Raw genomic sequence first — 13,915 nt, 5'->3', positions numbered from 1 at the left:
TTGTCCTTGGGTAATTTTATTCAACCCAGATCTGATATCTTTGTCTTCAGTATCTGTGACATAGTGAGGGACCAGCTATTGTCAGTATAGCCAAGACTTGTAGAAATAACGCAAGTTGAGGCTCTGCCCTAAAGTCATACTGCGCACTGCCTGTCCAAGAACCTGCTGTTCTAACTCCCAGCTTGGTAGTCTGTTGTTGGTGGAAGGGCAGCTATGGTGAGGGGATAGAAAAGAACATCCCATAAATTAAACTTCAGGCTTGGGAGTAATCTTTTGATTTCTTACAAGGAAAATGTATTCAGGTATTACGTGTATATTACAAAAGAAATTTGTTTTAAAAACATCAAAAACCAGAATTATCCAAGGCATGAGATGGATTCCCATCATATAAATGGATTCAATCTGGAGAAAACCAGGTCTTTATATTGGCTATACTCATGTTTGGGTAAATTCTAGTGGATTAGGGAGGGCAGGCCGACTGGGGGGTGTTAATAACCATAAATGTCAATTTACAGAATATGATTATCAGGTTTATATGTGAACGTTGAGAGAGTTAATGTGAGCCAACAGTAATTCTTGGATACACTTTAGAGTTTGAGTTTTAACCAAGTATATTGAACCTTCTTTGCAATGTATTTTGAATAATTTTTCAGACCCATTATTGACAGATTACATTTTAGCAGCAAATGTGTTATTCCTGTATTTTAACTTGGTTTCATTAAATACTCTTCTGCTTGGGCAAAAGTGTTTTATAATTGCTATTATGGTGAGTCATCTGTGCCAGCCTGTGGTGCAGTGAGAAAAAAAATTCCTATCATATAAATATTTAAGACAGATTTCACATGTCCTTTATTCTTTAGAGGCCTTCTATAATATTTTATAGAATTAATCAGTTGCTGACATCTGTGCAGTCATCAATACATGACTCTCTTAACATTTTAAACAGTAGAGTAATTCTGTCTTCTAGTACCCCGTCCTCTTACCCTTTTCATCGTTCTGAAGCCCTGTGAAATGGGGAACACCATCAAATCTCCTACAGCACCTTGCATATAGCAGGTGCTCCGTGAACAGTTATCAAGTATTAAATGAGTGACCCAGTGGCGAGTCGATTATTGCAACATTTATGGAAACATCTGTGTCTCTGATGACTGAAGAGCGATGATGTACAGGATATTTGAAGTCTGCAAGTACCACTGGAAAATGTGTGCTAGAAAAGCAAACCTTGGCTTTTAAAATCTACAGTTAAGCTGAGGCGATGTTCCCTCTCAGAGCATCTTCTTGAGTAAACAATTGCTTTATTTGGAAAACACTTGCCTGTGTAGTTAGAGCCCAAGAGGGGTGTTAAACATCAGATGGAAGGTGAAGTACAAAGGCATTACAGAAGTCTCTGTGTGTAAGATTCTCAGACAGGCCTTCGGTACATGGTTGCTGCCTATCGACTCAACCATTTAATTTCTCATGAGCTCTTATGTATTATGTTTGGAATTAATTTCAGAGGCCTTTTGTGCTAAAGAAGAAAAGGGGTCGTAAACGCAGGAGGATCAACAGCAGCGTAACAACTGAGACCATTTCTGAGACGACGGAAGTCCTGAATGAGCCCTTTGACAACTCAGACGAAGAGAGGCCGATGCCGCACCTGGAGCCTACCTGTGAGATTGAAGTAGAGGAAGACGGCGGGAAGCCAGTCCTAAGAAAAGCCTTCCAACATCAGCCTGGGAAGAAAAGACAAACAGAGGAAGACGAAGAAAAAGACAATCACTGTTTTAAGAATGCTGACCCTTGTAGAAGTAAGTGGAGGGATGATAAAAATCTCATCCTTGTGCATGTCTCGCGCATGACCGCCCAGAGGCAGCTCGGGGGTTGTGTCGGCCCACCAGGAGTAAGTGCTCATCTGTCCTCTCTCATTCGTAAAAGGTTCTATCCCTTCTTCCTGGAATTGGATTTTATTTTAAACAACTTCTAAGGCCAGAACATTCCTCTAGGTGGGTTCATCTTACTTTCCAGAAATTGGCTAATCCTCAAAAATTCTGAAGTCTCTCAATAAGAAACACACTGCATCTCCTTGATTCTCATAGGTACTTTTTTTCACACTTAATATTTCCAGAGTCAGGGTTTTTATTCCTGTCAATGTGAGCATCGAATGCTGTAGTTTCTTTCTTCCTGAAAAATAAATTTAGGAAATCGATGATGCAGCTTATAATTAGTGATGTCTTAGGATACTTTATTATCAAGAATCATTTAAACTTAGCCACACCATCAGTATTAGCTTTGATAATACAGGATAATGTGGAAATCAGGAAATTGTCCTTCCTTTTATTATTTTACAATTTGCTGTTGGCAGGGACACCGCACCCCATCCTCTAAAAAAAAAAAACCTAACACCAATGAATTGTCTTTGCTGCCCTGTTTAAAAGCAACCATTCCTTGCCTTTTGGCTTGGATTCTTGAGTTCCCAGCTGAATCGTAAGGATCTGTGGACAGTCTCTCCTTTCTGTAGCTGAAATGACTCTATATAAAAACTTATTCTAGTATCCCTGCTAATCTAGAAACGGGCCATCTCATTGCTTTGGGAACTACAGGTGTCTCTTGCTTTTGAGAAGCCACAGTTTGGGGCGCCTGGCCCAGTGGGTGGAGCATGTGACTCTTGGTTGTGAGTTCTAGTCCCATGTTTGGTATAGAGATTACTTAAAAAAATAAAATCTTTAGGGCGCCTGGGTGGCTCAGTCGTTAAGTGTCTGCCTTCGGCTCAGGTCATGATCCCAGGGTCCTGGGATCGAGTCCCACATCAGGCACCCTGCTCCGCGGGAAGCCTGCTTCTCCCTCTCCCACTCCCCCTGCTTGTGTTCCTGCTCTCGCTATCTCTCTCTCTCTGTCAAATAAAATCTTAAAAAAAAAAAAAAAAACCTTTAAAAAAAAAAAGAAAAGTCACAATTTTAAGGACATCAGCAAGCATCTTCCTGACTTTCATAATTAACAGGGATACTATTGCTCTATACAGTAGTTTGCTGAGAGAATGACAACTTATCCTGGGTATAAAGAATCCAAGCCTTGTTTTTTAGTTTCTTTTTTCTTTTTTTAAGATTTATTTATTTACTTGAGGGGTGGGGAGGAGCAGAGGGAAAGAATCTTTCAAGCAGACTCCCCACTGAGCCCCACGCAGGACTCTGTCTCACGACCCATGAGATCATGACCTGAGCCAAAACCAAGAGTCGGGTGCCCAACTGACTGAGTCACCCAGGCACCCCTGTTCCTTAGTCTCTTTAAACAAACAGCAACAACAAACTGCGGCAAGATACCGTTTTTTGTGTGTAGACATTGAGATTTATTTCCACTTCTTCTCAGGAGCCTGTAAAGGAATCATCACTACCTTTATTCTCCATTCTGGGCCTTTTGCTTTTAAAATTCTGAGTGGCCGTATTAACCTGATTCCTTTCAGGATCTCCGTAATTATTAGAAAACTCATCTTCTGATTTAGAGAGGTGTTCCTACAAAAGCTCGTAGGTCCAGTAGCATGTGGAATCCAGGGGCATTGGCATGGCTATTATCTGCCCATGTGACTAGAAATAAAACCATTTGGACACCTTGGAGTGACTATTAATTGGGTATTGTACTTTGTACTTCTGAAGGAATCAGTCTACCTCACTCATGTGTTCTCAGCTAGCCAGTTTGAATGTAATACTTGCAGGTAAGTTTATGTGTGATCCTTTTATTACGTAAGTGAACTAATTGCTTAGCCTGTTCTGTACTGATTGGATTAGAAATCACTCCATTCTGGCAAAAAGGATCTCTGTTCCACATTGAATGTGAGATCTTATGTCTGTTCTCCAAAGTAATGTTAGTAATAAGGCTGTTTTTCTTTGTAAAGCTTGTCCTTTACATTGACCCTCCAGGAGATCAGTGTGAGCTTTAACTTTCTTTCTAAAGATCTCATGAAGACTTAGGTGTTTTATATTTGTATTTATTCCTATCTTTATTTGCTTGCTTATATTTAGATAAATATATTTACAAATCTGTTTATAGTCATATGTGCAAAACGGTACAGTAGAAATAAGATTAGCCAAGTTAAAATGAACATGAACATTATGGCTTTTTTCTTATCTACTGCAGTGTTCAAACCTTACACTTGAGCAACAAATTGATCCTAAATACAATGTGGACAGAATTAGTGATCAAAAGAATACCTAGAGTTTAAATATTCAATCATTTCATGGTAAATACATTATAGTTTGTGTTGTGCAAAAATGATGATCCTATAGTAGATTACAGATGCATTTCTATTGGGGATATTTAGGTATTTCTTCATTTGTTTCAGAGGTGCACAGTTTATTTTTATACCAGGGAGAACATCCAGATCAAAGTTAAATAGTGTCATCTGAGATCATTTAAATGTAGTAAATGTCCACAAACGGAAGTGCACTCTCAGGATAGATACGTGAGTTAGGCGTCTGTTCATTTCTCCAGCACAGTGGTGCTTTGGAGATGGAGCTACCATTAACCCCCTTTCCCCTGTAGTTTCCAATTTGTACATGTTTGATTTTTTTTTTTTTTTTTTACATTGTGGAATTCTGGGCTTTTACATCAGAGAATGTCTTATTTGTTAAACTCAAAGCAGTTTATTATAGCTGTCTGCATCCATGTGCTTTCTATAAAAAGCACAACTTTCTGTTGGAAGGGGAGGAGGAGGGAGGGAGGGACTATGTGAAACACATTATTTTCCCAAACCTAGGTTATTTACTTGGTTTATAGCACAATATGATTCTCTGTTAGTTTTGATCGTGTCTTTAACATCAACTCTAGAAATCAAAAGCAGTGTATACTAATTAATTAAGTTGTTCAAGGTGATGCTTTCTAAGACTTTTTCTTCCTCCCGTTTCTGTCTCCTCGCTAAGACAATATGGATGATGATACAGATAACTTGAAAGACAGCAATAGAGACAATCCCGAACCTCTAAAGTGCAAACAAGTATGGCCAAAAGGAACAAAACGTGGTCTGTCTAAGTGGAGGCCAAACAAAGAGAGGAAGACCGGATTTAAACTGAACTTGTACACCCCGCCGGAGACACCCATGGAACCTGATGACCAGGTAACAGTGGAAGACCAGAGGGAGGCTCCGGAGGACAAGACCAGCCCCATTCCCGCCAGGACTGAGGAGGAGGTCAAGGAAACCGCGGAGCCCCTGCTGCCTCGGGACGAAAACAGAAGGGATGAAACGTGTGCACCTGTAAGTCCAAATAAATCGCCGGGTGAAAAACCAGAAGATGATCTAATCAAACCTGAGGAGGAGGAAGAAGAGGAGGAAGACGACGACGATGATGAAGAGGAGGAGGAGGAGGAGGAGGAAGAAAATGTAGAGAAAGACTTGGGTGGTGCTAAAAGTCAGGAACAAGAAGAACCAGCAGTCTGCATGGACAAAGAAGACCCTGTCCCCTTGGATGAGCGTGAGGAGGAGGAGGAAGAGGAGGAAGAGCCATCTCACAACGAGGGTCACGATGCAGATGATGAAGATGACAGTCACATGGAGTGTACAGAAGCAGAGAAGGAAGAACGCCCAAGAGAAGCCTTCAAAGAAGTACTAGAAAACCAGGAGGCTTTTTTAGACCTTAGTGTCCGGCCTAGTCATTCGAACTCAGAGGTCTTAATGGACTGTGGTGTTGACCTTGCACCTGCTTGTAACAGCGAACCTAAGGAGCTTGCTGGAGACACTGAAGCTGCACCTGAATCTGATGAGGAATCCCCAGAAGAACAGGCCCAGAAGCAGGACCGAAAGAGCAGTGAAGAAGTGGATGCTGAGTTCAAAGAGAGAAACACTGCAACCATGGAAATTGACTCCGAGACCGTTCAGGCAGTCCAGTCCTTGACCCAGGAGAACAGTGAACAGGACGACACTTTTCAGGATTGCGCCGAGACTCAAGAGGCCTGTAGAAGCCTACAGAACTACACCCATGCAGACCAAAGTCCACAGATCGCCACCGCCCTGGACGATTGCCAGCAGTCAGACCACAGTAGCCCCGTTTCCTCCGTCCATTCCCATCCTGGCCAGTCAGTACGTTCTGTCAACAGCCCAAGCGTCCCTGCCCTGGAAAACAGCTATGCCCAAATCAGCCCGGATCAAAGTGCCATCTCGGTGCCATCTTTGCAGAACATGGAGACCAGTCCAATGATGGATGTCCCGTCGGTGTCTGACCACTCACAGCAAGTCGTGGACAGCGGATTTAGTGACCTGGGCAGTATTGAGAGCACAACCGAGAACTATGAAAACCCGAGTAGCTATGATTCTACTATGGGCGGCAGCATTTGCGGAAACGGCTCTTCGCAGAACAGCTGCTCCTATAGCAGCCTCACCTCTAGCAGTCTGACACAGAGCAGCTGTGCCGTCACCCAGCAGATGTCCAACATCAGTGGCAGCTGCAGCCTGCTGCAGCAGACCAGCATCAGCTCTCCCCCGACCTGCGGCGTCAAGTCTCCTCAAGGCTGTGTGGTGGAGCGGCCTCCGAGCAGCGGCCAGCAGCTGGCTCAGTGCAGCATGGCTGCCAACTTCAGCCCGCCGATGCAGCTGGCCGAGCTCCCCGACACTGGCAGCGCCAACCTTGGCTTATATGAACGAATGGGGCAAAGTGATTTTGGGGCTGGGCATTACCCACAGCCATCAGCCACCTTCAGCCTTGCCAAACTACAGCAGTTAACTAATACACTTATTGATCATTCATTGCCTTACAGCCATTCCGCTGCTGTAACTTCCTATGCAAACAGTGCCTCTCTGTCCACACCATTAAGTAACACAGGGCTTGTTCAGCTTTCTCAGTCTCCGCACTCCGTCCCTGGGGGACCCCAAGCACAAGCTACCATGACCCCACCCCCCAACCTGACTCCTCCTCCGATGAATCTGCCACCGCCTCTTCTGCAACGGAACATGGCTGCATCAAATATTGGCATCTCCCACAGCCAAAGACTGCAAACCCAGATCGCCAGCAAGGGCCACGTCTCCATGAGAACCAAATCGGCATCTCTGTCACCAGCCGCTGCCACCCATCAGTCGCAAATCTATGGGCGCTCCCAGACTGTAGCCATGCAGGGTCCCGCACGGACTTTAACGATGCAGAGGGGCATGAACATGAGTGTGAACCTGATGCCAGCCCCAGCCTACAATGTCAACTCCGTGAACATGAACATGAATACACTCAATGCCATGAATGGGTATAGCATGTCCCAGCCGATGATGAACAGTGGCTATCACAGCAATCATGGCTACATGAATCAAACACCCCAATACCCTATGCAGATGCAGATGGGCATGATGGGAACCCAGCCATATGCCCAGCAGCCGATGCAGACCCCGCCCCACGGTAACATGATGTACACGGCCCCCGGACATCACGGCTACATGAACACGGGCATGTCCAAACAGTCTCTCAACGGGTCCTACATGAGAAGGTAGGCAACAGGGGCAGTCACGAGATCCCCTCCCCCCAGGCATCACTATTGGATTGAATCTGCACAAATACCTTCGAAGAGTACGATTTCAAAACCAGCAATTGGTGTGAATGCAAAAACATTTGTTGGCACCATTTATTTAAAAAAAAAAAAAAGCTGTATGCAGCAGAAAGCCTTATACAAGTTGTTTTTCTTTTTTTCCTTTTTCTTTTTTGGTATCTTTGTTTCTGTTACTTTTATATGAAATTCTCTGCAAAGGAAGGCCTCTCTGGACTACAATTTGAAGGCAGCCACTTGTTGTGCCTGCTTCCATTAAATGATGTGGATATCAAGCCCCGCCCCCACCAAATTATCTGTTTTAATACTAAACCTAGAACTTTTTTTTTCCCCCCTGTCCACTCCATGTAAATGCCTTTAGCATTTCAGTTATTGTATATTTTGTTTAAGGTGACCCTTCAGCATGCCGCTAATGTCTTTGTTAGTGACAGTGCATTTTGTAGTACTGTACAAGTGTTGTGCTAACAGTAAGCCATTTCTTAAGTTTTTTGCCTTGATTAGGGTGCCCTAATTTGAGGGGTTAAAAAAAAAACTATATTTTTGTTAATTATAAAACTGTAAAGAGCTATAAAAGCTATTCCCATTTGGTTAGTCAAAAAGGGTTTTATTGCTAAATGTTTGGTGTAAAGTTGAGACCCTTTTCCATTTTGGTGACAGATTTCTTTGGGGAAAAAAGGCAGCTTTCTGTTTTATAAATGCAGACTTCTGTTTATTGAATGAAGCATATCTCAGTGTTTATCCGTCAGGTTTTGAAACATTTCATATATGTCCAAATACTTGGCAGGATTTAAAAAAAATAGTGAATTTGGTGTAAAGTTGCTATTTTATGGAAATGCCTCTAACTTTACATTTTCATTCCATCTGTAGATTTTTCTATCTTTATAAAATATTGGAGTTATTTTTTAAGGAAGAATAGAGAAGTAGCTTGTGAATAGCTCAAACTAAGCTTACCGACCGCATGTACAAAAGCAGAACAGTTATTTGTGTCTGTTTATATTCTTCTTTTGTAGCCTTTGTACTTGTACAGGGTGACCTAGGGCCAGCGGGAGGGGCGTACCCTCGTGTAAAATAGGAGCCGGCGACACTCTTGGATTTATCTGTTCTCTTTTTAGTCAGTCACTTCAAAAAAAAGAAAAAAAAGCCAACAAAAAAAAAAGCTGTACATTTTAACATAAAATAAATTATGATGAGCCATTTTTAGCCTCTTGTGTCCTGTCATATTATGATTGATAGAGAATGACCCCCCTGAACTGTATCATGTGTCACATCTCAGAACACATACACATTTTGGGAAAATAAATTATTTAGTGTAAATTGGAGTTATGAGATTTTCTGGTTTGTTTTGACTTTGGGGGAGGGGGTTGGCAATAAATAAGAGTAATATCTAATAAAACCATCACATATACCAAATACCTATTTAATAAATTAATTTATAATGAATTTTAATGCTTTTCATGAAAGTTTATTTTATGCTGGTGCATACCTTCTGTATGCCAATCATTGTCTTTAAAATAAAGTGAATTTGTTTTTTTCTTTTTGACTTTGATCTTCATTTGCAAAGGTATCCTGCCCAAATACCCATTTGCCTCATTTGTACAGTGTGCATAAACACCCCTCAGGGTCTTAGCACAGTGGTAGCAGACTTCATTTTTATAAAAGTTAATACCCAAAAAGCACCCAGTTTGGGACTGTATATTTGAAAAATCATTTTCTCAAAAAAAAAGTGTGAAAGTTTTGCTCTGTTGTGAATGAGTGATTGGTTGCTTAGACCAAAAAAAAAAAAAAATCATTGTGTACAAACATTACTTTATGGCATTCAGAGAAAGTTCTGACTGTTCAAACATTTTATTATTCAAGCTACAAGCATAAAAATAAATGCTTGACCTGGCACCCACGTGAAACCGGCCCGCTAAGCTCTCAAGGTGTCTAAATGTGGGTGCTTACAACGCCCCCGCCACTTCCTTCAGACCTCTCTGAGGGAGAGCGTTGCTTTTCCATCGTGGTTCTACACACATGTTTTGTAGATCATGGACACAAACTTCAAGTAAACTCAGGGTAAAACGGGGAAGGCAGGCTAGTGCATACACCCCAGGATCGCAGGCCCCTGCAGAGGGAGAATGCCTGCTGGTGTTTTGCCTTGTGCTCTCACCCTTCCTATGTTTCTGTCACAGTTACAAGGCCTTCTGGGCTTAGTGGCAAGACCTTGCCCTTTGGTCCTTTCCTTCTACAGGTGCAGTCAGTGGGGGGATATCTGTAGTGGCTGAGGGAGCGCTTACAAGAAGAGGCTTCTGCAAGGGCTGTCGTCCCAAAGGGAAGAAAACTTCCAGGTGCTGTGCTGGCCCGAAAGCAAACTAATCCACCTCCAGACCAGGAGGTGATGGTGTGCCGCTCGTGTGAATCAACTGCTGCCTAGAATCTTAGCAGCCTAGTGCGTGCACCCGTCAGCAAGAGGCTGCCTGAGCCCGGGAACTGGAGCGGGGGCCTGCTAACAAGCTGATCTGGAAGCTTCCACAGGCCCCAACTTGAAACCTTCACATAATATAGTCTCTTTCCTCTTCTGTTGAGGTTCTTTGGGGACTGAGATTCCCCTGTGTTTCCCCTTCCGCAGTGGCTTGCTAATCGCCTCTGGTTTGTGGTGAAACGGGGGTTCTGTCACCCCCACACAAAAAGTCACTGTTTACATTTTATGGCGTTCAGAGAAAGTTCTGACTGTTGAAACATTTTCCTATGCAAGCTACAAGCCTAGAAATAAATGCTTGACTAAGCACCCATGCCTGCCTCATAGTACCTCTGGGGAGCTCGTGGGCAAGTTCTGGTCGCTGCCCCAGACCTGCCAGACCAGCATCTAAGAACAGTCCTGGGATCTCCGTGTCACAGGCTCCCAAGCGACTGCAGCAGAGCCAGGTACAGGACCCCCACTGCCGGCCCGATCTCCAACATTCCTGGGGAGGAGAGAAACTGCTGATCTGAGGTGGCCTCAGAACACCCTGCACGCTCCTCCCCACTTGCCCACTCTGACTACAGAAAGCCATTCAGACCTAAATGTGCCAAGGATCCTGGAAAACAGGAACCTGGATTCGTCGGGACTGACATGGAGTCACCATTAGGTTGAGATTTCATTAACCATGTTTTTTAAGCCCAGTAATGTGTTCTTTCATTTACTTTGTAAGGGTCTCTAGTGGTCGTCCGCTGTCGACCGTTAATTTTGAATAGCTCAAGCGGTGCCCACCCAGGTGTGAAGGCACTGGCCTTCCTTGCTGACATTCTGTTTTAGAAATAGACTCAATATTGTTATCAAACTTTCACAAGCAGCCCTTCCACGGGGTGCACACGCCCACCGTGTGCAGGAGATGGGGTGGTTGTCCCCAGCGTGCGGGTGGGGAGACTGGGCTCCAAGAAGCCAACGTGGTTGCCCAAACTCACTCAGCTCAACTTTGTGAGCTGAAACAAACCCAGTTCAAATGGCAGCTCTTCTACAACTCTTGACTTTGTGAAAAGGCCATAAGTTGTCATCTCTCTGATTAAAGGCTTAGCCAACAAGTCCAGGATGCTATAGGAACTGGTTAGTGCTATACAAATACAGTTTACTTTGTTGTCACAAGCAAGCATTGTCTCCAGCAGTCTACAGTCAAAACTCAAAAGAGTACCAGTACTGTTATGTTATGAAGCAGTACCTTCCATTTCTTTGTGCCCAGGCGTCCGTAATCCCACACCTGGTTTTCCTTCTCCCTTCTCTGTCCCCTTTCCTGGATCTTCCTCTGCCACCCAGGCCCAGCTCTAAACATGGATGTTGAAGCACTCAGGCCTGCGGCTTCCTCTCTCTCATCTCACCTTGTACTACAATGAGCTCAAATACCACCTGTATACAGATAAGACCTAGAATTCCATCTCCAGTTGTGAGCGTTCCTCCAAGCTCCCTCTAGATTCAAGATCAAATGACATCGAAAGACACCTTTGTAGGTCTTACAGACGTGGTGTAACTGGTGATCTCCAGCCCTCTCCCACTTCTGCCCTAATCAACCCCATCTCCATATTCAGGCAAGAAACCAAATCAGTATCTTTCATTTTGCTCTCACCTCTCAGCAGGTTCTGTTGATTCTCCGGGATAATTCCAAACGAATCTTGAGGCCTAGTCCCCTGGCGTTGTCTCAGTCAGGCCACCTTCCTCTTCCTATCCACAGTTCTAACAGCCTCCTGACTGGTCTTCTTGCCTCCCTTCTTAAGTCCCAGAAAACCATTCTCCATACTAAGGCAGGAGTGATCTCCTTAAAACATAGATTATACCATTCCCCCGCTTATTACCATTCAGTGGGTTTTTTTCTGCACTTGAAATAAAATCTAGTTTCTTTAATCCTCTCCTTCCACTGCCCCTCTCACCCACGAGCTCCAGCTTCACTGAGGGGCAGTTGCTCAAAAACACACCTCTTTGTCACCCTGGAGCCTTCACCAGTGCTGTCCTGTTCCTCAGCCTAAAATGATCCCTCCCCCTTTGGAAGGTATGATCCTTCAAGTCTCAGCTCACCCCATCTCCTCAGAGGGGTCTTTGCCCTGTCCCCAACTGTTCTTCGCTTTGGTACCTATTTCCCTCATTGCACTTGATCACTACATGCTGTTTGTTTTTACTTTTGACTTCCTAACCCAGTTTGGGGCATGTGGTAGGTTCTCAATGAAGACTTGTTGACCAAATAATTTACCTCTGAAGACTTGAAATGCTTCTGCAAAAATTTCTGTTACTACTTTCTCCTACCTCTGGCGCCCGGGAGCCATCTTGAAGAGACCAGTACTCCAACCCTAAAGTTACCTGCTTCTGCTGTCCTCAGTAGGACTCATAGCCCCACAAAGAGGGAGAAGCGCAAGAGAACACCAGCATTCCATCCTTCTTTCATAATGGATTCACTTAAATGTAAGTATTTTCATTATGTGTATTAAATACAATATTTCATTAAGATGGAAATACTAATTTCTCTCTGGACGAGGCATAGATGAGACGTAGGAGAGAAATGAGTTTTGAGTGGGTTATTGGGATCCCGTGACAGGAAAGCCGAGGTAGGTACCTCTGTGACCCTAAAGCCTCTTCTGGTCTGTACCTCTTTCCCAAGAGCCTGTGAACGGCTCCCCTCACCCTGAAATCTGAGTCATTATGAGGAACTGACCTTGGTCCTCTCTGGTCCTTGACCTCTGGCATCTCCATCGGCATCTCTCTGTGGGTTTTGTCTAGTTTAGGGTTCCCGGTTCCAGAAGCCATCTACCTGCTTGGTGCCTCCTGCTGTTTTCTCCTCAAGAATGAAAATCACACACTCGTGGTGCCTGGCTTAGCTCTCGGGGTTGAGGGGGGGGAACTCCACACCTGAGCTCACCTGACTGCCCTGTTCTCCCGTTAGTTTGCAAATACTTTCCGGTGTGACTGAAAACAAGCTTGTGTTGCTTTGACTAGAATCAAAATGAAAGGAGCTTCTCCAAGCAGCAGCAGCATCCTTTTTTTCCAAAATTGTAAAGTCATGCTCTTGTCCACAGTTCACGGAACTTTTCTGGGTAGTGGCGGCTCTGGCTAAGATTCTGAAGAGACCTGGCTCCTGAGGGAGGAGGAAGAACACAAGGCAGGGGCCTCTGAACGGGGACTCAGGACACCCACCGAGCCCTATCAAATGAGTTGCTCTCTGCACTTCGCAAAGAGCAGCATCCACGGGGGGCGACCCAAGCCTGGGGGTTCCACGGAAGAGAGGGTGCAGGAGACGATGAGGAAGTAGGATGCCCCAGAGAGGGGACCCGCTGATAAGCTGTGCAAACTCTCCCATAGCACAGCCCTCCAGGGCGCTTTCCTGTGCTAAAAAAAAAAAAAAAAAAAAAAAATTGTATTTTAAAATTATTTTTGAAGAATATGACTTTCAGGGATGCCTGGGCGGCTCAGTCGGTGAAGCGTCTGCCTTCGGCTCAGGTCGTGATCCCAGGGTCCTGGGATCGGGTCCCGCACTGGGCTCCCTGCTCCGCGGGGAGCCTGCTTCTCCCTCTCCCGCTCCCCCTGCTTGTGCTCTCTCTGACAAATAAATAAGATCTCAAAAAAAAAAAAAGAATATGACTTTCAGGCAAAGCCAAAACATTTAATCACAGCACAGCCTACACATTTTCCAGTCATTTTCTGCTTCCATCTTACCAGATAAAAAAATAAAAAAAGTACAGGCGCCCTGGTACAGAACTGTGGGCTCATCTGTGACCAATTCTGCTTGAGAAGGCTGTCTCCTCCCGCTGTGAAGCCAAGTGCTCATCCAGGGGGCAGCTTTGAATCCTCCCTATTCGTCAGCACACACCTGGCAAGTTTAAGATGGGACAGAAGTCAAGCTTTGGGTTCACTGTCCCAAATCCCAGGGCAGGGCGATTTCGGCCTTCCCTCTCCATTCCTCAGTTGTCTCTGCGCGCCCTGTGAGGGGCC

The 13,915-nt window shown here is 44.5% G+C and overlaps 1 protein-coding gene across 6 annotated transcripts in view; it reads left to right on the top strand.

The window, feature by feature from the left end:
• Positions 1 to 8,807, top strand: part of KAT6B (lysine acetyltransferase 6B) — a 180,122-nt gene extending 171,315 nt beyond the window's left edge. For all 6 annotated transcript variants that reach the window (XM_028109534.2, XM_028109533.2, XM_028109532.2 and 3 more), the window contains 2 exons: positions 1,496 to 1,787; positions 4,890 to 8,807. In XM_028109534.2, the coding sequence (XP_027965335.2) occupies positions 1,496 to 1,787; positions 4,890 to 7,435 (2,838 nt within the window). In that variant the 3' untranslated portion in view covers positions 7,436 to 8,807. The remainder of the gene's footprint in view (positions 1 to 1,495; positions 1,788 to 4,889) is intronic.
• The last annotated feature ends 5,108 nt before the right edge of the window (positions 8,808 to 13,915 follow it).

Source organism: Eumetopias jubatus, unplaced genomic scaffold (genome assembly GCF_037043125.1).
Source record: "Eumetopias jubatus isolate StellerSeaLion01/CBP00866 unplaced genomic scaffold, mEumJub1_p1.0 scaffold_17, whole genome shotgun sequence".
Classification (NCBI taxonomy): domain Eukaryota; kingdom Metazoa; phylum Chordata; class Mammalia; order Carnivora; family Otariidae; genus Eumetopias; species Eumetopias jubatus.
This window is presented reverse-complemented; position numbering and strand designations above follow the sequence as displayed.